Source organism: Lagenorhynchus albirostris, chromosome 1 (genome assembly GCF_949774975.1).
Source record: "Lagenorhynchus albirostris chromosome 1, mLagAlb1.1, whole genome shotgun sequence".
NCBI lineage: Eukaryota > Metazoa > Chordata > Mammalia > Artiodactyla > Delphinidae > Lagenorhynchus > Lagenorhynchus albirostris.
The window spans coordinates 42,754,484-42,780,019 of record NC_083095.1 but is presented as its reverse complement, the minus strand read 5'-3'; the positions used below and the strand labels follow the sequence as shown (position 1 = coordinate 42,780,019).

The following is a 25,536-nucleotide window of genomic DNA, read 5'->3' as shown; positions in this document are numbered from 1 at the left end:
TACGGACTAGTGTCCAGGTGCTCGGTGGGCAGTACTGTGAACTAGGAGATGACCAGAGTTACGACTCAAAGTTGCAGTTGAGGGAACACAGGCCTAAGAAGGATCACTACCTCAGCTAACCAGATTCCCAACATACTGTGATTTGCCGTAATGGGCGTCTTAGGCAGAGGGACTGGGGCGCGTTTGGGTAAGGGGTTCGGAATTTGGAGTACTACCGACCTGGGTTCGAACAGAGCTCTCCTACTCGGTGGTTGTGAGACTCCCACACGCCTCCTCTAGGACCCTGGGTTTCCTACTCTATCCGCCGGCCGAGGTGCGAGGCGTCGACGCTCAGCTCTTCACGCCCGCGGCCCGGCGCACAGGAAGCCCCGAGGCTGGGAGGGGCGCCGCGCCGACGCCCCCTGCCGGCCGGCCGGGTTCCCCGCGCTGGCGGGCCCGCGCCCAACGCTCGACTCGTGGGACGCCTGCGGCCGGATGCTCTACGTCCGCACAGTTCTCTGCCTCCTGGCGGCCCTGGCGGCCTGTGGCGCCGTCGCCTTCCTCGGCTACTGCGTCTACTTCGACCGGAAGCGGCGTGGCGACCCCAAGGCGGGAAAGTGAGTGCGACGGCGGCGGACGTGCGGCGGGCCGGGCTGGGAGGGCGGCGGACGCGCTGACCGGGCCGGTGGCGGAGGGGCTGACTGGGCCCACGGAGCGAGGCTGGGCCGCGGGCGCCGCCGCCGCCGCCGAAAGGCCCGCGGGACGGAAGGCGGGGTGGGGACGGCCCCCTACAAGCACGTGCCACGTTTTGTTTGCAGAAAGAAGAGCCCAGCAGCAAAAGGCTGAGGGACGGGGCGCCCAGGGGAAGTACTTTAGCGACGCCGAGGTGGCGTTACAGTGAGGAACCTCCCGCCGATGCAGATCGCGGCTCGGCCTCAGGGTCCCAGGCCGCTTCCTGAGCAGCCGTTTCCCAGCACCGCTCTCTGCCTGCCCTCACCCCGTTTCCGCTCAACTTAGGTTTAGTTTTTATTGTCCGCTACGAAAGGAAAGGAACGAAGGAAGAACCATTTGGGGTCGTGAAAAGGCAGCTATACAGTAAACGTGGTAGGAAAAGGCGCTACGTTTAGTTTATAAAAAAGAAAGAGAAGCCTTTGCCCTTGCTGAGCAGCACCAGACACTTAGAAACCCACGCCGGGCCTTGGCCGGGTGACAGTGATGCACCGCCCACTCCTGTCCTACTGGGCCTTTCTTCTTGCTCAAAAGCAGAACATATCTTCTTTTTCTCCAAAATGGAATTTGATTAGTTATTTTTAAAGATAATCACAATCATCTTAGCGATCGGTCCAACTTAACTCACATCATCTCTCAAACAGAGGGTTCTTAGGTCCTTCTATGAATTTTCATTCATTCAGTCGGTTGAGCACCTCCTACGTGTGAGGCGTTGTTCTAGTGTGGCAGAGGTTAGCAATGTGGGTGGGGAGGGAAGACTATCCCCCACGTAACAGGAGCACAGAGGAGGTAGAGGATCACTTTCAGGGCAGGGTTATCATGGAGGTGTTCTACTGATCTACTGCTCCTTTAACCTTAGTGGCTTAAAACATCTTATTTTGCTCCTGAATCTGCAATCTGAGTAGGGCTGGGTGGGAATCACACCTTTCTGCTCCGCTCAGCTTCAGCCAGGTTGACCCCAGGGCTAGGTGCTGGGTCATCTGAAGGCTCGCTCCCTCACACGTTGGGCAGTTAATGCTGCTGGCCACTTAGCTGGGTCTATTGCACAGAACACCTGCACATATCCTCTCCATGTGGCATGGTCTTCCTCGCAGTATGGTTGATGGGTCCCACCGGGCAAGCAAGTGTGTGGTATATTTGTGTGTGCGTGTGTGTGTGTTGATACACACAGTTGACCCTTGAACAACACAGTGGTTGGGGCAACGACCCTTCCCTCAGTCAAAAATCTGAAAATAACTTTACAGTTGGCCCTGCATATCGGTGGTTCCAAATCTGAGAATTCAACCAACAGCAATTCAACTGTAGTGCCTATTTATTGGAAAAAATCCGTGTATATGTGGATCTGGACAGTTAAAATCCATATTGTTCAAGGTCAACTGTATTTATACATATATTTGTGAGAGAGAACATGTGGGCGCGTGCCAGGTTGCCACTTCTACCGCATTGAGGCCCACTCAGTTTCAAGGGGAGAGGCAATAGCCTCTAGCTCTGGGAATATTGCTGTGGCTGTTTTTGGAACATGCAGTTCTTCACAGAAGACTTTGGAAAAGAGGTGGCATCAAATGAGTGTGGAAGGATGTGTTAAATTTGGGTCCTGGTTTCAGGGGAGACAGCATTCAGGATGAAGGGAACTGAATGTACATAAAGGTGCAAAATGGGGGATCTGCCAGGCCTATTCAGTAAATCAGTTTGACAGAGGAGTCCCAGTGGGGGATAGTGGGAGGTGAGGTTGGAGAGCTAAGTAGGGGCCACATCGGAGAAGGCTTTGAAGGCCAGGTTAAGGAATTCACATTCAATGGGGGAATTACTGAAGATTTCTGAGCAGGAATTTTTTTAAAAAGGAGGAAAGCAAAAAACTTTTTAGGTTACATCAGGCAGGAGTATGCTAGATAGAGTGGAGGAAAAGAAAGTTATTGCAGTAGTACAGGTGAGAGGTAATCAAAATCCTGAACTGCGGTGGTATCAGTGGCAACCGGTGATGAGAGATGTGAGATAAATTTTCCAGAAAGAACAGATAATTCTTGCTGTCTGATGAAAGGGTCATGGAGAGCAGAAGTCAGAGATTTCTGAGGTTTGAAGATGGAGTCTCTTAGAGAAAAAGGTGCAATTGACAGAGTTAAGAAAGCAGGACAGGGAGTATCCATGGCTGGGCATGAGAGAGATGCTTTCCCTGGGGCAGAGCCTGGGTCAGCTCCATGTCCCTCTCCTTCATTGCCCTTATCCATGGTTGAAGTTACACCATTTGTTTGTGTGATTATTTGATTAATGCTTTCTATTTATTAGAATCAGCTCCATAAGGGCAGACCTTGTCTGTGTTTTTACTCTCCATTGGCTCTCCAGTGCCTAGAACAGTGTCCAGTACATTGTAGGTGCCCAGCAAATATTTGTTGAATATTGTTTATTGTAGGCAGAGAGAAACAGCTTGTGCAGAGGCACAGACTACGAAATTGCAATATTTAAAGTGTTGTGGCCAGAGAGATAGCTGAGTGGTAGTTTGGTGTCTTATTGTGGAGGGCTTTGAATGCCAAACCAGAAAGTTTTGATATTTTTCTGTCATGGCAGATAACCAGTGACGGTGATTTTATTTCAGAGAATGGATGCAATTTTTTTTTTTGGAGTATGGGATGGAGGAGGGAAGTCAAAGGCAGAAACATCAGTGGCAGTCTAGGTGGGAAATGATGAAGATATGGATTATTTCAAATGAAGAAGAGGCAGAAGCAGGATTTTTCAAATGTTCTTTTATATAATCCTCATAACCACTCTGTTCTTCTAGGTTTTTTTTTTTTTTTTTTTTTTTTTGCGTTACGCGGTCCTCTCACTGTTGTGGCCTCTTCTGTTGCGGAGCACAGGCTCTGGACGCGCAGGCCCAGCGGCCATGGCTCACGGGCCCAGCAGCTCCGCGGCATGTGGGATCTTTCCGGACCGGGGCACGAACCCGTGTCCCCTGCATTGGCAGGCAGACTCTCAACCACTGCGCCACCAGGGAAGCCCTGTTCTTCTAGTTTTATAGATGAATAAACTAAGGCACAGAGAGATGTCTCTTCCTACTTCCAGGATCTCGCTTCCTCCTCACCCCAGGCCCTTTTTGTTTCCCAAAGTATGGTCTGTGGTCAGTCTGCATTAGATTTACCTGGGGCATTTGTCAAAATGTAGATTATTTGACTCAAGCACCAGCCATTCTGATTTAGGAGGTCAGGGGTAGCCCAATGGTTATGGGGGCAGTGATGCTCAGACTTCAGAATTTATAAGAATCTTCTGAGGAGCTCATTAAAAATGCACATTCCTGGACTCTACTTAGACTGATTTGCTAGGTCTGGGTGGAGCCCAAGAAAACTGCAGTTTTAATAGCTCGTTCAGCCCATCCTTTGTGAAACAGTGCTCTCAGATTCTGCATAATCCCTTATCTCCCTGGAAGCTCCTTCCCTTCTCCATAAGTGACCTCAGATGTACTGCTCTAGACCTGGGGCCCCAAATTTTGCCTGCCTGCCAGACTCTGTAGCCTAGATGATCTGTTGGCACCTCAGCTTTGTGTGTTCAGAAGTATATTCATCATCTCATCCCTTGCCACTGTTCCTCCTCCTCTGTTTCCTTGTGATGCTTCTGATAGCCCTCGGCTCCCTGCTGTGACCCAACTCATCTTGCTTAAAATATCAACCTCATCTTCCACAATCAATCCCCTTATTTTTCTGTTCTCTATCTCATACCCTATTCCCTTTCTATTTCCATTGCTCCTGTACTACCTCAGGCTTTTATCACCTTTTACCCAGGATACTGTAATAATTTCTTAACTGTCTCACTGCCTCTTTTCTTATGCTCTCAGAGTAAATTCCTTCTAAACCGCAGCTGTGCATATGTAACACTTTGCAGTAGCTCCCTACTCTGCAGATGAAAGACGAACGCTCTCAGCTTGGCACCAAGGACTTGGCACCATGGGTGCCTTCTGTATTGACAGCCTTATTTTCCTAAGGATTAGAAATAATACATGGAAAGTTTTCAGTCCCTAGCTGGCCTTCAGTAATTGGTAATTATTATTGTTGTTGCTCCATTCACCCTATCATAATCCAGCTACATAAGCTCACTTGATATTTTTCCCTGCAGTTTGGCATCACTTGTACTTTCTTCATCAGACTTTCACTGAGCTTCTCCACATCTCAAATGCTATCTTTTCTGAGAAACTTACCCTGATCTTCCAACCAGATGGAATGTACTATGAGCCCCAGAGACATTGGACTTTGTTGTTAATGTGTTATTGATATCAAGCATACTTGTCTTTTCTCTTGGTTAGACTCTGGACTCCATGGGGATGGGCACAGGAGTCTTGATCTCCTTCCCCTTCCAGCTCTCCTTAGAGGGTCCTGCTCTTGGCTCACTAAGTATCTGATGAATGAAACCTGTGGTTGTTACTGATCATCAGCATGTTTGCTGATAAAAGCTTAGAATATGATCTCATCTGCAGGTTTATACCATTTAAAAAAGAGAATTCTTGGGGAAAATAAACAGAAAAACTCTCTGAATATAAAAGACTGAAGCTGAAGTGACTGGCAGTGGAGTTGATACTTTGGGCTAGGGATTGCCCACTTTAGCTTTAAAGACTAGTCCTTGGCATGGTACCAGTGATGATGCCATCCTGTGAACCTCGTCACCTTCATGAACCAGCCTGCAGCAAACCACAGCATCCTTCTGAATATCACCAGCTGCCCGGCCAGCCCCCGCCATGCCCTTTGCTAAATCAACAAGCACGGTTAATACCCTAGGCAAGAAAATAGGTTTGCAACATACAAAGAAAACTACCTTTGTTATAGTTGATTACAGTGTGATTTCTCCTTTGTGTACTTAGCAAGCTGGGTAAAATATGAAGTTATTACAAACACCTCAACCAAACTTGAATATGCCATTTTTTTCATTTGTTTGTTTTAGGAGGGAGCTTCAACTTTTTTTTTTTGAATTATAACATGAGCTAAATTTAAGAAATTACCCTAGTCTTCTGACTTTATTTCTCAGAGTTGTTAGATCTAAATGACAATATAACTCATGAAAGTATATTGAAAAGTACAAGAGCTGATATAAAATGGTAATCAGGGTTCCAGGTGTCAAGGGATTAGAGAAGCTGAAGAATAAAACTGGCCAGGCTGCAGCCTGGCAGACGCTGGATGTGCTGGTTTAACAAGGTACCATCTAGGAAGGCCATCAAATGTGCATGGTGACAATTCACAGCCATCGCCTGCCGTATATATATATATATATATATATATATATATATATATATATATATATATATTTTTTTTTTTTATTTTTTGGCGCCTGAAATTATAACTCCATTTTAAGAAATTGTCTTAAATATAAAGAACAACTGCATTTGTCATGCTTGGATTTAGAGACTAGATTCAAGATGTGCTTTTTTTTGAGTTTTTTTTGTGGCACGCAGGCCTCTCACTGTTGTGGCCTCTCCCGTTGTGGAGCACAGGCTCCGGACGCGCAGGCTCAGCGGCCACGTCCACGGGCCCAGCCGCCCCGCGGCATGTGGGATCTTCCCGGACCGGGGCACGAACCCGCGTCCCCTGCATCGGCAGGCAGACTTCCAACCACTGCGCCACCAGAGAAGCCCAAAATGTGCTTTTAAAATAAAAGTTAAGGGACTTCCCTGTGGTCCCTGGTGGGGTAAGACTCTGTGTTCCCAATGCAGGGGGCCCGGGTTCGATCCCTGATCGGGGAACTAGATCCCACATGCATGCTGCAACTAAGAGTTTGCAGGCCACAACTAAGGAGCCCGCCTGCCACAAGTAACACCCAGTGCAACAAAATAAATAAATAAATAAATAAAAGTTAAATAATTTTGATGAGTAACCATATACCTTACATTCGTTACTTATTGTTAAATATTCTGTGACTCTTTTAGTTGTGGGATCCAGCAAAGAATGAAAAATTACAACTTTTTCTGCAAGAAGTACGAATGGGAGAACTTTGGTTATCCAGAGGTAAGAATGTAAACATTCTTTTGTAAGCAGTTATTTATGATAATTTATATTTGAGAAATATTTATGGATTGGTATTTGTATGTCAGATAACTTAACTAACTAGACGTGTTAACCAACTTGCTTCAGTTTAAGAGAAACTGTCCCAGCATTTTCACTTTATTACAGTTACAGCTCCACGATGTTACAGTTAGTGTTAGTTTTGGTTGCAGTCTTGGAAGTGGGCAGATGGAGAAGCAAAGCCAAATACAAGAACACCTTATTTACTGTCAGATAAAATTCTAAGTAAATGGGTTTTCCAAATGACTAAATGTTGTATGAATCAAAACTTAAAAAATTTTTAACTGCTTAAGGATACTCCCTGGATATAGGGGCAATTAAAATACAAAGAACCTTTCAGCTTTAACATTTTTTGAGCTGGGATAGTATAAATATGGAGAGGAAAATTATGAGTTATAAGTTAAAAGAAAAATAACAATTATTTTATTACATTTTATTTTTACTTACTTTATGTTTAAGAGCTATCATGTAATAGTTTAGATTTAGAGGTGAATGTTACAAATATTGAGATGATGAAAACAAAAATTGCAAACTTGAGTTTTTAAATTTTTCTCTCTCAAAGGTGATTAACATTATTTCTATGAACCCCTAAATTAATTAGCACTTTTAGGGTTATATACTTCTACTATATTTTACTTCTGAAATTCTCATCTTGGTTGCTTATTCTTTAAATCCCCCACCAAACCCAAAACCAATTACATAAGAATCTCTGGGGTGGGACCCAGGCATCAGAATTTTCTTTTCTTTTTTTTAATTGAAGTATAGTTGGTTTACAGTGTTGTGTTACTTTCAGGTGTACAGCAAAGTGATTCAGTTTTACATATATTTATCTATGTCTGTTCTTTTTCAGATTCTTTTCCCTTATAGATTATACAAGATATTGATTATAGTTCCCTGTGCTATACAGTAGGTCCTTGTTGGTTATCTATTTTGTATTTAGTAGTGTGTATATGTTAATCCCAAACTCCTAATTTATCCATCCCCTTCTCCCCTTTGGTTACCATAAGTTTGTCTTCTCTGAGTCTATTTCTGTTTTGTAAATAAGTTCATTTCTGTCATTTTTTTAGATTCCATATATTAGTGATATCATATGATATTTGTCTTTCTCTGACTTAACTTCACTTAGTATGATAATTTCTAGGTCCATCCATGTTGCTGCAAATGGCATTATTTCATTTTTTTTTTTTTTTTTTTTTTTTTTTGCTGTACGCGGGCCTCTCACTGTTGTGGCCTCTCCCGTTGTGGAGCACAGGCTCCGGACGTGCAGGCTCAGCAGCCATGGCTCACGGGCCCAGCCACTCCGCAGCATGTGGTATCTTCCCGGTCTGGGGCACGCACCCTGCATTGGCAGGCGGACTCTCAACCACTGCGCCATTCTTTTTTATGGCTGATAATATTCCAATGCATGTATGTACCACATCTTTTTTATCCATTCCTCTGTCGACGGACATTTAGGTTGCTTCCATGTCTTGGCTATTGTAAACATTGCTTCAGTGAACATTGGGGTGCATGTATCTTTTAGAATTATAGTTTTCTCCAGATACATAGGTGTCAGTATTCTTTAAACCTCCCTAGGTTATTACAGTACACTGGTTGAGAACCAGTGTTCTAATGCAATAATTTTTCACCCAGTTTTCTGTAATCTCAGTTTTCTCTACTCCCTCCTGCCACCACCCCATTTTTACTACTTTGCTGCCAGGTAGTTCTGTAGCCGTCTCAGTTGTGTTTATGTCTATATAACCAGAGGGACCATAGAGCCAAAAGTTTTAAGAGAAATTTCTGATTAGCTGATTTGATTGGATTTATTGGTTGGTTGATCTAATTAACCAAACTGATTATTGTTTTTAGGTTACATTAGCTCCATCAACTTGAGAGGCACTATTATATCTTTTTCTTTCTTTAAAAGGTTTGATACAAAGTGTTTATTTCCTACTTAGTTATATTAAATATGCCAAAATGTCAACTTCTGTTATTACATAACACCTGAAGAGAGGCAGCACACTATAGTCTCAAGGTTCAGAAAATTAGGTTCTGTTACTAATTCTGGCATTAATTAGCTTTGAAACCTTAAATTATTTCACTGATCTTTGCCTGTTTCCTAAAACGAGGTAGTGAGACTAAGTGATTACATGTTTTAACTTAAAGAGAGACTCTATCATTAATTTCCACTATTCACAAATTTTCATTCTTAGTTACTTTACAGCCAATCATCCTAAAACTCATTTTAAAACCACCTAGAAATCAAAGTTCATAAATCTCTTCTCCTCCCCTGGATATGTAATTCATGTTACACTAAATCTTGTTTCAGCTCGTTGATAATACAATCTATGTTTTAAAAGTCTTATTTAGCTAGAACATCAAGATGTTTCACCTGTAATACTTCATCAATCACATATGTAGAGTTAAAGATAACTCGTATCAGTAATGGCAAACCCCAGCCTTTTAAAAGAACTCAGTACCTCCCTCTTGCATACCCAAATAGCAGAACGTGAACATTTCCAATTCAAGAGTGCACTTTTAAATAGTAATTTGGGTCAGAAAGTTATTTAATTGGCAGCTCAACATTTTCCCCTTTATACTTTTTACTCTTTTTGTGGCTTGTTCAAATAGTCTTTATTTATTTTTTAACATTTATTTGTTTGGTTGCATCGGGTCTTAGTTGCGGCATGTGGGATCTTTTGTTGCGGCATGCGGGATCTTTCGTTGTGGCATGGGGGCTCTTCGTCGCGGCGGGTGGGCTTCTCTCTAGTTCTGTTGCACGGGCTCCAGAGCACGCGGGCTCAGTAGTTGCAGTGCGTGGGCTCCAGAGCACGTGGGTTTAGTTGCCCCACAGCATGTGAGATCTTAGTTTCCTGACCAGGGACTGAACCCGCGTCCCCTGCATTGGAAGGCGGATTCTTAACCATTGGACCACGAGGGAAGTCCCCTAAATAGTCTTTAGTTTGATGTGTTTTTTTTAGTTTCAATGCATGGTGCTTTCTTGGTAATTTGTAGAATGTATATTTTGAAGAACTTTAAAATTCTGCTCTAATCTTATAAATCTGTTTCAGGGGAGCATTGAATGGGGCTTGAACATCTCAGCAATGCCCTTTTGGTGTGTGGGCAACCACAGGAACTTCTGAAAGTTTTCAAACACACACTTCCTCCCAAGGTATTTGAGATGCTATTGTGCAAAATTCCCCTCATTTGCCAGGTAAGCACATACTTAATTATCTTTGTGAAATGAACACTGTAAATAACCATGTTAGGCTTAATTACGTAGAAACAGTGAAGTACTGATATGTGTGTGAATGGCCCAAAGTTTTAAATGAGTAAGATCTCTGAATTTTTGTTTGCTTTTCTTGTCTTCAGATGAAACAAGCTTATTCTTTCATGTTCCTTTGACCATAATGAATTGTATATTTTGTTGAGTATTATACGTTTCAACATTTCAACTTTAAAGTTAACATTGTTAACACTGTTTATCTTTGTACTTTCAAAGACATCACAATTATTGACTGACTGCAATGTCAACAGAGGTCTATAAGTTAAATGGTATTGTTAATTAAATCACCTAATGGCTTAAAAATTAGATATAATACAGAAAACTGTAAATTATCAAAGCAGAATAATACTTCTACTTTCCAATAATATGACAAAACATAGAAATCACTTTGGTAAATTTAAACATATAGGCTAGTTAGTGTTCTCTTGAGTACAAGTTTATATTGGTAAATGTAAGCAGACTAATACCTATTAATAAATTGGCTCATGAATGGATATCATTTGATACCAAACTGCTGGGTGTACTTATGCATCAACTAGAGTTTCCTGCAGTGTTTGGATTTGTTTTAGGATTCATTTAGCTCTAAGACACTACTTTAACTTTGGTTTACTTTTTATTACATTGATCACATGCAGTAGCTGAGAGTACACTGTATATTGTTGGTCTGACTTGGAATCATTCATGTTGGCTTCTCAGCTTTTGAATAAAACACAAAGCAACATAGTCTCCACTAAAGCACAATAATCAGTTCTTAAACATTTTGCAAGCTAGTCTCAGATGGGATGTTTCCTGAAGGTACATGAAAATGTCGCTAGGATAAGAATGTGTAGTGCCCACCCTGACACAAGAAGGGAGGCAAGAAAAGGATCGTGCATTAAATTGATTTTATGTATTTACCAGCAATTTGAGGCAGACATGAATGAACAGGAATACTTGGAGGATGATCTTGATTGAAAAACATTTCAGTGTATCCACAATCCAGTCAGAATGCTATGGTGCTATATAGTATAAACTGCTCAGTGATATTTCCATTTATTTTCCTTTTAGTAATAAAATTTTTTTTCTATCTCATACATGATTGAACACGTATTTTGCTTTAAAATTAACAGTCATAATTGAAGAAACCATGGTTTATTTCTCTAATCAAGTGACCAAGCTGCTGAATCTTAAGGCCTCAACAAGTGTTGCATCTTATTATTTTCATTGAGCAATAAGACCTATTTTGATTATTCTGGTAAACAGCAATTTTGTTTCCCCAGTGGTTTCCGTTTGCCAAACAGTCATGACAGATGGTTTAACATGGTGGCTACTGCTTTCATGGGATTCTGTCAGGTGAATCCTCATTTCCAGTGCAACAGTTGTTGGCAATCTTTCATCAAAAGTCCATGCATTAGGACTTCTCTATCGTGGTTGGCCAAGGAGTCCTGCTTTGGCAGCCAGGGCTTCATTCTGCTGAATATGATATTCCTGAAATCTCATAGATATTCGTTGAGTCATTTTTAAATATTTCTGTAAGCAATGCTCTGAACAGGTGGTCTAGAAATAAAAAGATCCAAGAGTCAATACAAAAATATTAATTAAAAGAAATTGCATCTATTCTAAAAAAATAACCAGTGGGTACTTTTCTTTTCTTTGAATATATCTGAGAATTAAATGGTATTAATGAGTAGCAAGTGATCATAGCTTTCAATTGTTAATACTTTCATCCATTTACAAAAATTAATATATACTGAATGCTTACCAGTTTGGAGGTACTAAAAACAATGGTAAGTCAGTCCCTGCCTTCTGGACTAGATTTTCTGCAGGTGTGTTTCAATATTAACTGAAATCCCACATTCCCATCTCTTATTCTGATTGTTAAAATGTAGGCCCAGTATCAGGTTTGTTCTTTTTAATGAGAAACTCCATTCACAACATTTGTAATTTTCAACTTTTTACTTTTTAATAAGACTATTGTACTTAGCATCTCTCAAACTTCGTCTTTATTTAACAAACACTTATTGATTGCTGGTTATATGTTAAGTTCTTGGCATGAATATTTATCAACATATTCCTCTGGAGGAATTTTATGTCTCTTTTAGCCAATATATAAATGTTTTGAAGAGGATATTAAAAGTTAAGACTTCTAATAGGGTTAGGCAATATGAGCCACCAAATTCAAACTCTACTTTTTCCAAAATTAACCTGAGTTTTCAAGGTCAGATAGGAAAGCCATGTCAAGCTTCTCTAGCCTGGCCATCTTGACTGAAAGCTAACTATTAAGAATCTTTGCTTTGGAACAATGTATTCAGCAAGTCCCAGGCATCTTCTCTAAAAAAGTCTGCCGTAGTTCAGTGTGGCTGTGATATTAAATTTGGCATCGTTAAACCCAGTGCCACGAGTCTGGCTGCTTCAAGTTCCTCTGAACAATGGAACATATAAAAGGTAGCCTAAATTCCTGTAATAACTAGGAACAAGCAAAATGCTTAGGGGGATCCCATTTATATTGTTTATGATGAACTTAGAGAATTTTTAGTGGGCAACACTTTTCATACCTCTTCAGGTTTTACTTCTCTTGTTGTGAAGTCTTTAACACAGTCCAAAAAGCAGGTTTCTGTAAGTTTATTGTAGGTTCCAAGAAATTCCTTAAACTACAAACAAATCAGAAGGTTCTTTAATATTTGGTTTTTAAAACAAAGATGTTTTAAATACTGATGTATTTAGGCAAAATACCCTGTAATACTTGAAATCAAAGGTTCTTTTGCTACCTTAAATGGGTATAATATGATCTACAAAATATAGTCAGATTTTCTAGTTGAATATTTATTATTTCCTGGATTATCTTTCAAATTATCTGAAAAATGAATATGCTTCATATCATTTAACATCCATCTGTGGAAATGAAATATAAATATTTTGTGAGATCACTGACTGACATGGTTATATCCAGTAGTGCCTTAATTTTTTGCAAAATCCTTTTTCCTTAATTATAATACCTTACCTGTTTTATCTGATCAGATTCTGGTATTTGTGCAGCCATATTCTTTTGGTATGTTTATTAGTCACCTGATTTAAAAGTAAAAAGTTTGTCAGTTTGTATACAAATTTCTGTAGGCTAGTTGAAGGTAATCAAAACAAGCACAGATTTTGAAATAGCACTGAAACGAGTCTACCTGAAATTACTGTTCATATTTTATAAATTTCTGATTATGTAATTATATGCCCCCCCCCACAATCTCCCAGGTCATTAATAAGAACCTTACAGTTTAGAACTCGATTTTCTTAATGCTAGCTATGAGAACCAAAGGCCCTATCTACATCTCCATTTTTTAGACAGTTTGCTCTGTTACCTTGCAAAGCTACGTATTAAAGTCCCATGCGTAGTACGGTTTTATGGGAAAGAGCTCTCTGGTGTCTTCCTATAAGTACTTAAGTTAACTATCCCCCTGGTTCCTAATACAACTTAGATCTGTGCTACTAAAGATCCTTTTACTATCTCTATGTAAATGCAAAGGTTCTATTAATTAACAAACACCATCCACTTATTAATCAACAACACTCATGAAAGAGAGTTCTAAAAGACTCTAAGAGAAAGTTACAGGAGTTGTACATTCTACAGTTCAAAAAGGGTAATCACAGAGACTTACCAGAAACTTCTGAACATATGACACTTTTGATCTAACTTGGGGGCAACAGAGAAGTGAAGATAAGGAAGTCAAAGAGTGTTTCTGAATTACTGGGATTTTCACATATCCTAAATGGAGGACCCAGGATCAGTTAATTATGATGTAAGAGTGTATCACGTTATTTACTTATTCTATCCTGGCTAGTTCTAAAACAGATGAAATCTCATAAACTGGATGTGTATGTCATTCTTACTAGCTCATCAATTGTTATTTAAAGTGGCTGTGAAAAGCACGAAATTTTCATGAAGCTCACATGGAGATTAAGTAGGAAATTCAAGCTTAGGGCAGAGTGTATGCTACTATCGTGAAAGAAAATTCTCATTTTGATTAACAAATACAATCAATGGTAATTCCACTCCAGCATTCCCAACCATGTATAAAACTTTACCCCTTTTGCATTTATTCTTCCCTCCTCTTTTGTCCTTATCCTGTGTGTTCATAAGTATTACTGCCATTTTTAAAAAGTTATTTTTTCCACATGCAAGGGAAAGCACCAGTTCTTTTCTATTTGCTATCCTAGTCTCATTCCAAAATTCTGACTGTCTATACTTCAGGGAATCTCTGGTTTAGTAGTAACAGTTATAAACTATCTTTTCTATTAAAATTCTTCGATATCTGCTACAAACAATGCAGTAGAGGTTTCAGATTAGCCCAACATGCAGGCAACTAGTGTTCCATAAACACCTAAAAAGTTACCAAGAACGCTCTTTATTCCTATTTTACTTCACAGCTTTATAAATAATATATATATTTTAACCACATAAACTACCTGAAAAATACCAGGAATTAACTGAAGGTCACAATTTTTCAGGTATTGCTGTGACTATTATCATTGATATGTCCCAGGTAAGATACTTCCATTATATTTACTCTTTGCTCACTTAAGTCATGAAACACTGATTCCACACCCTCCAACTACGGAACTGCATAGAAATACAAACCTAATTATTCCATTATTTTCTAATATCAACTTCAAACTTATTTACAGTTTGAGATCTCAGCAGTTACTATTTTGCTAGATAGATATGGGTAGATATTCATTCAGTAAACATTTATTTAATGTACCAAGTACTGTGCTAGTTATGAAACCAGCCATGCTTCTGAGGTAAGATGCATCTTTATAGCTGCTATAAAATTTTATCACTAACCAGCCAAGAAACAGAGAATCCTGTAAGTATATCATACAGTGAGGTTTAGGATTTGTGCTTCTGGGAAGGTGGGGTAGATGTGCTTTTCCCTATTCTTCTCACTAAGTACAACTAAAACCCCTGGACATTACACATAAAACAAACATAAGACTAAAAAGTAGAGAGGAGAAAGTATATTAGCTAGGGCCCTTGGGACCCGAGAAACATCACAGTAGTGAATTCTCTCCCTTGTCTGGGGTCTCATATATCACAAACTTGGAGCTGAAAAAGCTGGCCATCTGCAAATAGCCAGTTGGAGTAGTCAAAAAGCCCCTCTGTACCCCCAGCCAAAAGTCTGCCTTCTCTAGCCAAAAGGCTAGGAAAGGGGAAGCCTGCCTATAAAACAGAAATCTTTTAAACAATAACTGCTGTACTCCAGGCCAACACAGAAAAAACTTTGGTTCTCATCCCCACCCACATCAGCATAAGCCAGATAGACTTCCACCCTCACTAGGTTGTAACGAGACACTCCAACTCCCACACCAGAATAGTGTCAGAGAAGGGTGATTAGGGAGCAGGGACTTTAATTCTTGCTGGACATTAATAAGGACCCCTCCCCCAAGTGTCAGTGGAAACTGCATGGGGAGCCTAGACTTCCACCTCTGTTGTCAGTGATGAAGTACCTTTCTCCCTTCCCTCTCGGGTGGTATCAAAGGAGGCCTAGTTGAGATTCAGGACCTACATACTGCCCCATGGTAATCAGGCCACATGCCCTCCTGTGGTGTCAGTGGAGGCCACGTGGGGAGTAGTAATGAGGCACTCCAGTCCTCAGCCAGGGAGACACCAATGAAGGCCTAGTAGAGATCCGTAACTCCTACGCTCACCCAGCAGAAATGAGGAACATCACCCCCACCCCCTGGCGCGCGCACGCGCGCGTGCGCACACACACACACACCACCCACCCTCTCTAGTGACAGAGTGAGGAACTTGGACTTCTACTCTCACCTGGCAGTAATAAGGTGCCCCCACCCCATGAAGCAGTGTCAAAAGCAGTCAGCTAGAGAAGGTTTAAACAAGATCTAGAGTCTCATAACACAAGATGCAAAATGTCTAGGTTACAAAAAAACAGAAACAAACAAAACTCATTCCAAGAACTAAGATCTTAAGGAAAAAAAGATGTCAAACACTGAGATGAGAGATGTTAGAACTATCTGACAAAGATCTTAAAATAGCTATTACAAAAAATGTTTCAATGAATAATTAAGAATGTCTGAAACAAATTAAAAAAATATAAAACTCAGCAAAGAAATATAAGATATCAAGAACCAAATGGAAATTTTAAGAAGTGAAAAATAGAAAAAAACAAAAGAAGCTCAACAGACAGAATCAACAGCAGATCGGAGGGGATAGAAAAAGGAACCTGTGAAGGAAGGAGGAAGATACAAAATAGAATTATCCAATATGAATAACAGAAAAATAGAATAAAAAAAATGACAGGGTACCAGGAATCTGTGTGACTGTGACAAAAGAACTGACATTTGTTTTATTAGAGTCCTGGAAGAAGAGAAAGAGGGCAGGGCTGTTAAAGTACTAAAATAATGGCTGAAAACTTCCCAAATGTGGCAAAAGAAGAGAAGCTTACACATTCAAGAACTGAATTGCATTCCAAAAAGCGTAAACACAAAGAAATCCACATCAAGATACATCACAGTCAAACATTTAAAAACTAAAGACAAAAAATTTAGTCTTGCAAGATGTCGCTTGCAAGAGAAAAGCGACATCTTCTATGGGGAAAAACAATTAGGATAATAGCAGATTTCTCATCAGTCAACCCAGAAACCTGTATCTAGCAAAAATATCCTTCAGGAATGAAGGTGAAATTAAGACATTCTCAAATGAAGGAAAACTAATCCTTTTCAGGCAGGTCTGCTGGCACCAAATTCTTAAAGTTCTGAGCAGAAAAAAACTGATAAAAGGAGACTTGGAACATCAAGGAGGAACAACACAGTAATAAAAATAGGAACAGGTACAGTACCCTTTCCTTTTCTTCTCGAGTTTCCTAAATTATATTTGACAGTTGAAGCAAAAATTATAAAACTGTCTAACATGGTTCTAAATGTATATTTTAAATGGGGAGGGTAAAGGGAGGTAAGGTTTTCTCACTTCACTGAAACTGGTAATATGCTGACACCATTAGACTGTGATAAGCTAGAGCAACCACTAAAAAAGAACATAAGGAGATACACTCAAAAACATTATAGATTAATCAAAATAAATTACAAAAATAATCCACAGGAAGGCAAGAAAAGAGAAACAAAACCAGAACAAACAGAAAATAAAAAATAAAATAGCACATTTAAGCCTTAATAAACAATTACATTAAATATAAGTAGTCTAAAGAATCAAAAGACAGATTGGGGGCTTCCCTGGTGGCGCAGTGGTTGAGAGTCCGCCTGCTGATGCAGGGGATGCGGGTTCGTGGCCCGGTCCGGGAAGATCCCACATGCCGTGGAAGATCCCACATCCCACATGGCCATGAGCCATGGCCGCTGAGCCTGCGCGTCTGGAGCCTGTGCTCCACAACGGGAGAGGCCACAACAGTGACAGGCCCGCGTACCGGAAAAAAAAAAAAAAAAGACAGATTGGCAGAGTGCATTAAAGAAATGACCAAGTATATGTTGTCTATAAGAAACTAACTTCAAATACAGTGATACAGACAGAGTGAATACAAAAGGATGGAAAATGATTTATCATGCAAGCATTAATACAAAGAAAATAGTGGACATATTAACATCAGATTAAGTAGACTTCACAGCAAAGGAATTTAACAGAGACACAAAAGGACATTAAGGGTCAATCCACCAAGAAGACATAGTACTCCTAAATGTGTGTGCCCCAAGCAACAGAACTACAAAATATGTAGAGAGAACTGAAAGGAGAAAAAGACAAGTATAGTTTCAGACTTAAACATCCCTCTCCCAATTGATAGAACAATTGATAGAACAACTCAACAGAAAATCCACGAGGATACAGAAAAACTCAACAACATTAACCAAAAGGATACAATCTACATTTATAGAACATTTCACCCAATACACAGAATACACATTTTTTTATTAAGTGCCCATGGAACACATACCAAGATAAACCATATCCGGGGCCACAAAGTAGCCTTAATAAATTTAAAAGAATTGAAATCATACAGAGTCTGTTTTTAGACCACAATGGAATCAAACTAGAAACCAGTAACAGATAACAGGAAAATCTCTTAACATCTGGAAAATAAATAACACTTCTAAATAATCCATGAATCAAAGAGGAAGTCTCAAGGAACTTTTTAAAAAAGTCACTGGACTGAATGAAACTGAAAATACAGCATATTAAAATTTGTGTGACACAGCTAGATCAAGTGCCAAGAGGAAAATTTTATAGTACTACATGCATACATTAAAGAGGAAATGCCTCAAGTCAACTTTTTTTTTCTTTTTACCTCAAGAACCTAGAAAAAGAGAAAAATAAACCCACAAAGCATGTAGAAGGAAGAAAATAATAACAGAAATCAACCAAAATGAAAACAGAAAAGCAACAGACAAAAATCAGTGAAATAAAGAGCTGGTTCTTTGAAAAGACTATAACAGACAAACCTCTAGCAAGACTAACAAAGAAAAAAAGTCACATATTATCATTATCAGGAATAAAACAAGGTATAGTACCATAGACCCTGCAGATATCAAAAGGATAACAGAACTATGAACAACTCTATATACATAAATCTAACAACTTACTCATGAATTTACTATTATCCTGATATCAAAACCAGATAAAGAAGATACATACAAGAAAACTACAGAAAACTACCTTCATAAAATAGACATAAAAATCCTTAACAAAATAATAGCAAACATAGTTCAGTAATATATATTAAAAAAATACACACCTCTAATAAGTAGGGTTTATTCTAGAGATGTAAGGCTAATTCAATATTTATAAATCAATAAATGTGATCCACCATATTAATAGATGAAAAAATAAGTCATGATCATATCAATTGATGCAGAAAAAGCATTTGACAAAGTCAGTACCCATTCATGTTAAAAACTGAAAATTAGGAAGACAGGGGAACTTCTTCAACTTGGTAATGTACACCTACAAAAAAATCCTACACCCTGTACTACATAGTTAATGGTGAAAGACTGAACACTTTCCCCTAAGATAGTGAGCAAAGCCAGATGTCTGCCCTTACTACTCTTAATATATTGCTGGAAGTTCTACCCAGTGCAGTAACTCAAGAAAAAGAAATAAGACATATAAATTGTAAAGGAAGAAAATAAAACTGTCCCTCTTTGAAGATGACATGATTGTGAACATAGAAAATCCCAAAGAATCTACAAAGAAACCCTAGAACAAGATAGTTCAGCAAGTCAGCAAGATCACAGTATACAAGATAAACATGGCAAAAATCAGTTGTAAAAACTGTAATTTTCCGTGTTACTGAAATTAAAAATACAATACCATTTATAATCACTCAAAAAAAAAAGATTTATGGGTAAATCTAACAAGGCATGTACAGGTAAATCTAACAAGGCATGCTGAAAACTACAAAATGCTGATGAAAGAAATTAAAGACTTAAATAAATGGAAAGACACATTGTGTTCGTGGATTGTAAAACTCAGCATAGTAATGATGTAAATTTCCCCAAAACTGATATACAGGCTTAATGCAATTCCTATCAAGGTCGAGTAACATTTATTATAAATATAGACAAGATTACTTTTAAATTTATATGGAAAGCAAATGGACTTGAACAAATTCAAAAAAAGACTAATAAAGTGGGAGGAATCAGTCTACCTGATTTCAAGACTTATTACATAGCTACAGTAATCAATATTGTGTGATTTTGGTGGAAAAGCCGACACATAGATCCATGAAACAGGATAGAGAACCCAGAAATAATAACACAAATATGCCCAATTGATTTTTGGTAAAGATGCAAAACCAGTTAAGTGAAGATAGCCTTTACAACAAGTGGTGCTGGTACAACTGTACATCCATAGGCAAAAAATTTAACCTCAAAGTAAGTCTTTCACTTTATACAAAAATTATCTCAAAATGGATCTGGGACTTAAATATAGAATATAAAACCCATTAAAACTTTTAGAAAAATAGGAGAAAATCTTCGGGCTTTAGGGCAAAGAATTCTTAGACTTCACATGAAAAGCAAACTACATATATGATAAAGAACGAATAACTAGACAATATAAAGAAGTCTGCAAACTCTATAGTAAAAACACAAATAATCCAATTAGAAAATGGGCAAAAGACACCTCACCAAAAAGATATAGATGGCGAACAGGCACATGAAAAGATACTCAACATTGTTAGCCGTTAGGGAAACAAATTAAAACCACGATATATAGCATTACACACCTGTCAGAATGGCTGAATTAAAAAAATATAGTGGCACCACCAAATGCTGGTGAAAATGAGGAAAAACTGGATCACTCAGATATTCCCTAGTGGTAATGTGAAATCATATAGCTACTGTGGTAAACGGTTTGGCACTATGTTAAAAACCTACATGTACAACTATCATATCACGCAGCAATTGCATTCCTGGGCATTTTTCACAGAAAAATGAAAACTTATGTTCCCACAAAAACCTGTACATGAATGTTTATATACACTTTATTCATAACAGTCAAAAACTGGAAGCAATCCAGATGTTCTTCAACAGGTGAATGATTAAACAAACCGGTACACCCACACCATAGAATACTACTCAGCAATAAGGAATGAGGTACTGATACACACAACAGCCTGGATGAAACTCTAGAGGATTATGCTGAGTGAAAAGCCAATCCCACAAGGTTATATACTATATGATTCCATTTATATAACATTCTTGTAATGACAAAGTTACAGAAATGGGGAACTTAGTAGTGGTTGCCAGGGGTCGAGGAGGGGGTAGGGGAGGAGGAAAGTAGGTGTTACTATAAAAAGGCAACATGAGACTTTTGAAATGGAAATGTCCTGTACTTTGACTGTAACAACATCAATATCCTGGCTGTGATATTGTACTACAGTTTTGTAAGATGTTACCATTGTGGAAAGCTAGGTAAATGACACAAGGGAGCTCTATTTTTTCTTACAACTGCATGTGAATCTACAATAATCTCAAAAAGTTTGAGGTTGCCCAGCTTTCTAATCCCTGCCAAAGAACAAGGTACAGTGTGCATTGTGGTAAATGTTAGCAAATGTTCAGAACTAGAGTTCTTTTGGCTTCCTACTCAGAAAACAGCCTGAAAAGATCCAAGAACTGGTAAGATAACTTTTGTGGTTAGGTGTTAAAAGAAAACTTTGTGGGAACTTAAAAAAAAAACAACAAAACAAGAGCAATAAAACAGGAATTAAAGGAACCTGGTTCACCAGCAGGCCTCTAGCTGAAAGCACAAAAGGTTATCCAAAGACCTGTTCATGTTTGCTAATTATAATGCCAAAATCAGCTTCTTTTTCCTGTTCCTATCCTAGTATTTCTTCAGGTTAAAATTCACATATAATATGACTTTTTCAAGCAGAGGTCAGAGAGGCAGAAAGTATGAAATCTTTAAATGTTGTGTAACACTGCTGACTCTACCTCACTTCCCTCTTGGTATACAACTCATAGTGACAAATGATGATTGTTATTGGGAAGTCTTTGAAGAGATATAGATGAGGAGCACCCCCAAATGTTGTTTGTATGAATTTTCTTGATATTGTCTTTTTTTTTAAACCTAAGTGAAGGCAGTTGTTCCTAGAAAATACTGGAGACGGTTGAGTGAATAGATGATTTTCAAATTTACTTGCTAGTTTGTGTCTTCTGAGTCTTCCAGCATTCTATCTTGCAGTTATTTAATCATTAGTTATGTTGACTGACAAAGTCCAACAGCCATACAAACCACCTGATAGTGAGAAGCGGTAGAAGCAATGTGGCTGCCCTTTTATTAGGTCCTAATTACCAGATATTACAAGCAAATGTTTCTTACTGTAGAGGCAAATATCCAATCAGGGGATACCTTCTGGTTATATCCCTGAAACCTGAAGAGGGAGGGAAGGGATAGAGAGTTCTAGCATTTCTGGTTTGGGCCTTAGGAATGATTACAGCAATGCTAAGTAATTTTTGTGTCAAACAAAATGTATCATAAAACCAGGGAACTTAAGAGAATCGTTAGTCATCAAGCTCAAACCTTTTCTGATGCATGAGTTTCCTTTCTGTTCTGGAAAAGTCGTTGTCCAACCTTTGCTTGAATGTCTCCAGTGAGGCCTGATTTCTCACCTGAAAAATGAGGGGATTACAGTATGACTGCTGAGGCCCCTTCAAACTCTAAGTCTGTTTGATGAAATCTAAACTTCTGCTGGCTAAGTCATTTTTTGAAAAGCCTTTTCCTTTTCAATAAGTGAAATTAGTTTCCTCAATCTGTTCTGAGGTTACAGTTATTTAGCATATGTGTTATTATGTATTAAAAAATACTTAATATCCTGTTTTGCCATGTAATATGTATGTTCAGGTGAACACACAAGGACAAACAATTCCCAGAAATTTCTGAGTATTAAAAAAAAATAAACTAATCAGGATGTGGTGGGAAGATACCCTCTATTTAGTCTTTAGAATCATATGCAGATTTCTACCAGGTCTGGAGCCAAATTTCTAATTCTGTTCAAACTTAGTTTACAATAACTGATTCTTCTGATGTCCTTGGCCACTATCACTATAACTGATCCTGGCCGCAGCATGGCTGGTACTGGTAATTGGTAATCTTGTGATTCAGGCAAGGATCATGAATGGATGATAAAACTACTGGGTGATAGGTTGGGGAACAGGATATATGCATTGCATCAAAGCATCTCCACAGGTTACTTATCACAAAAAGAAAACTGTCCCTTTACATTGGGAAGATCTGCCAGTCACTACCTTAACCGGTGTGGTACCACCTATGTGCTATTCTTGCCAAAAATGTTTTATGTGATTGATTATGAGGGAATAATTAGGAACAGCCACAATTTGGGACTATGTGTAAGATGACTAGACTGGTCTTTTCTAAAAAAGTCATAAAGAAAAGGAGTAGAAAGGGCTGTTCTAGAATATGACTAAAGAATTAAGATAACTGAACAGTTGTGAACTTTGGAACTCAAAACCATTTTTGAGTTTTAAAAATAAAGACTTTTTGGGATAATTGGAGAAATCTGAATATGTTATCTTAGGTGTGATAGTCATATTGTGGCTATGTAACAGTATGTTCTTAAGGAGATACATGCTGAAGAAATAAGGGTTAAAGGTCATGATGTCTGCAACTTGTAAGTGGTTCAGCAAAAAAAACCTGTATATCTCTCTGTATATGTATATATAGAGATATGAGAGTGGGAAAGAGAAAGCAAATAAGTAAAAGTGTTAACAACAAACAAATGAAAGAACAATCCTGTGAGCCATGCTTTTTGTTCCCGGGCTATCTGTTCTTTATTTGATAGGTCAGATGTCTAAACTGATCTGAACTAACTTGCTAGATTGACATAAAATAGGACTCTACCACATGTCCCTTTACTTTAGATCATTTGCAGCAGCTTTACGAAATTGTGCCTGATTAACTGGCAACCCTAACTTAATCAGAGCAAAACATTCTTTTGAAAGATCACTGCATACTCCTTTTGGGTTTAAAGGATGGCTTCAAGGCCTTAAAGGATGAGCCTATGAGCACTGGACTAGATGGGGGCAAGATTACTTGGGTTTTAATCCCAGCTCTGATTGAAGAGTTGTAAGATCCAAAACAAGTCACATTTTTAATGAGTTTCTACACCTACGAGCACACCTTAGAGGGGAAAGGTCACTTTTTCTTTTACATCTAAGTTTCACCTAGAAAATAAGGGAGATAAATCATCTCAAAAGTCTCTTACAGCTCTGACACTGTCATTATATCTTTTAATTTACATAAATTATAAAACAAATTGTGAACAGATACTACCTAAAAGCCTGGTAATGAAGGAAATGTAACTGAAATACAGAAACTCATCAAGATTTAAAAGGTTCTCTAAAGCTGAGCCCTTAAGGTCTCTTTTAATTCTAGGATTTCTTCTATCAAAGTAGACAGCTGAGATGTAAAGATAAATAAAAATTTGTTATTTAACCTTTACATCAGATTACATTTTTTGCTTTGATTAATCTTTTAGTAATGCGTAAAGGGAAACGTTTAAGTAATGCATCCTCGAAAATCAGCAAATCAGATAAGGTGTGTTGGCCCTGGTCTTCTGTCTAGAGAGAATTTTTCAGTTAAAGGAGGGTTCAGCTCAAGGTCACAGGGTGGATGCCTTACAGTCTAACTCACTGTCCCAAAACAAGACCCCGACTCTCCAAACTTGGGTTGAAGGTGGCTCAGAGCCTCGTATTCGACCCTCGCCACAGTGATGACACTGTTCCGAGGCAGGTCCCAAACCCGCTCTGGGGACGCGCTGCCCGGCTCCGCAGCCCCCGCATAGCACCAGGTAACCGCGGCGGCCTCCTTCAGAGACCCTGCCACCTTTCCCGAGCGTAGCTTGCAGCCCCCCGCCTGGAAACCCGGGATTCTGTGGACAGAGAAAAGAGACCATACTTAAGGACAGACTCTCGCATCCGACACCAGTAGGAGGCTGCGGGGCTCCGCTGCCAGTCGAGTCTGGGGGCGGAGGATCTGGGTCAGGGCCGGCGCCGCAGCCGCTGGATGAAGGAGAACACGTGGGAATGGCGATGTCAAATAGCTCTTATACCCTACTTCACCGATTCGTTATAACGCCGGAAACTCTAGAGGAAAAAGCCGATATCATAAACGAATTTTAAAATGCCTTGAAAATTGATTTTTTGATTGTCTGCTTAGATAAAGCTATTTCTGACTTTCTCTTCAATATCAACACGAATCTGTCGAAACTTTTTGTAAAACTAATTTACTTAATCTCGCGTCCCTAACGGTCTGCGGGAGCTACCCTGTAAACAGTCCCTAATAAACAAGATTGGTATTGTCATCTACGTTGGGAGCTCTTCAGGTCTTGGATGAAACTCCCGAGTGTTATTCAATGTTTTAAGCCTTGTGGGGCAATGTACTGCTTTTAATAAAACAAAAAATTCACACCCGTTTTAAGCCTTTTATGTTGGGAGTTTGTTTCCACACGGAGAGGGATGGAAGAGCACCGGAGAGCGTTTAGCTTTTTGGTTGGACGATTTCATGGCGCGCATGCGTGTTGTGTCTGAAGGGCGGGTTTAAAGGGAAGTAGGTGTTGACCCGCGGCTAACTGAAGCTGTTGTCAGCTTAGACCCGTGACTCCGCTGTTGCCGAGGGTTCGGAAGACGCAGAGGGGTGAATTTAGGTGTCTGATGGTTGCTTCTGGAGGGGTGTGTAAGACTCTTTGGCTGAAGAAAGCTATTAAGCTTCTTATGTGGGTGATTTTGAAAAAAATAGCATTTCGGTTTTACCTGCTTGACTCCCTCGTCTCAAATTTTAACTCCGCCTCCACATCTGGTTGGTTTTGCACTGCCATCTCTCCGGTTGGGGAGTGCTCTGTTATTGTTATTATTGCTTATGCGGTCATTCTCTTGTCATCCTCACTTTCAGATTCATTGGCATGGTGCATTAATAGACTGAGTGGGATTAATGGGTAAATATGTTCTAGTCGTCTCTAATCCTGGATTAAATACCATATTGAAATTTCTAGCTTTGTGCATAGTCTCTGTAGACGTTTT

The 25,536-nt window shown here is 39.3% G+C and overlaps 2 protein-coding genes across 2 annotated transcripts; one reads left to right on the top strand and one right to left on the bottom strand.

The window, feature by feature from the left end:
- Positions 1–474: 474 nt before the first annotated feature.
- Positions 475–10,959, top strand: TOMM20L (translocase of outer mitochondrial membrane 20 like). Its single transcript, XM_060163878.1, is given in 5 exon segments — positions 475–596; positions 640–865; positions 6,605–6,683; positions 9,791–9,933; positions 10,906–10,959. Coding segments are annotated over 5 exon segments (624 nt in total).
- TIMM9 (translocase of inner mitochondrial membrane 9) lies at positions 10,875–24,570 on the bottom strand. The gene is made up of 5 exons (XM_060142027.1): positions 24,416–24,570; positions 22,022–22,110; positions 12,986–13,050; positions 12,540–12,635; positions 10,875–11,541 (listed from the first exon to the last, which is right to left on the bottom strand). The coding sequence occupies exons 3-5, from the start codon at positions 13,022–13,024 to the stop codon at positions 11,407–11,409; spliced, it is 270 nt and encodes an 89-aa protein (XP_059998010.1). The 5' UTR covers positions 13,025–13,050; positions 22,022–22,110; positions 24,416–24,570; the 3' UTR covers positions 10,875–11,406.
- Positions 24,571–25,536: the final 966 nt, after the last annotated feature.

What these genes read in the sequence shown, in the direction of transcription:
- TIMM9 (XM_060142027.1), bottom strand. Translation starts at nt 13,024, where the DNA reads ATGGCTGCACAAATACCAGAATCTGATCAGATAAAACAG. An exon ending in AATCTGATCAGATAAAACAG is followed by an intron (nt 12,636 to 12,985) that starts GTAAGGTATTAT and finishes ATTTGTTTGTAG; the next exon opens with TTTAAGGAATTTCTTGGAAC. An exon ending in GAGAAGTAAAACCTGAAGAG is followed by an intron (nt 11,542 to 12,539) that starts GTATGAAAAGTG and finishes TTTTATTTCTAG; the next exon opens with ACCACCTGTTCAGAGCATTG.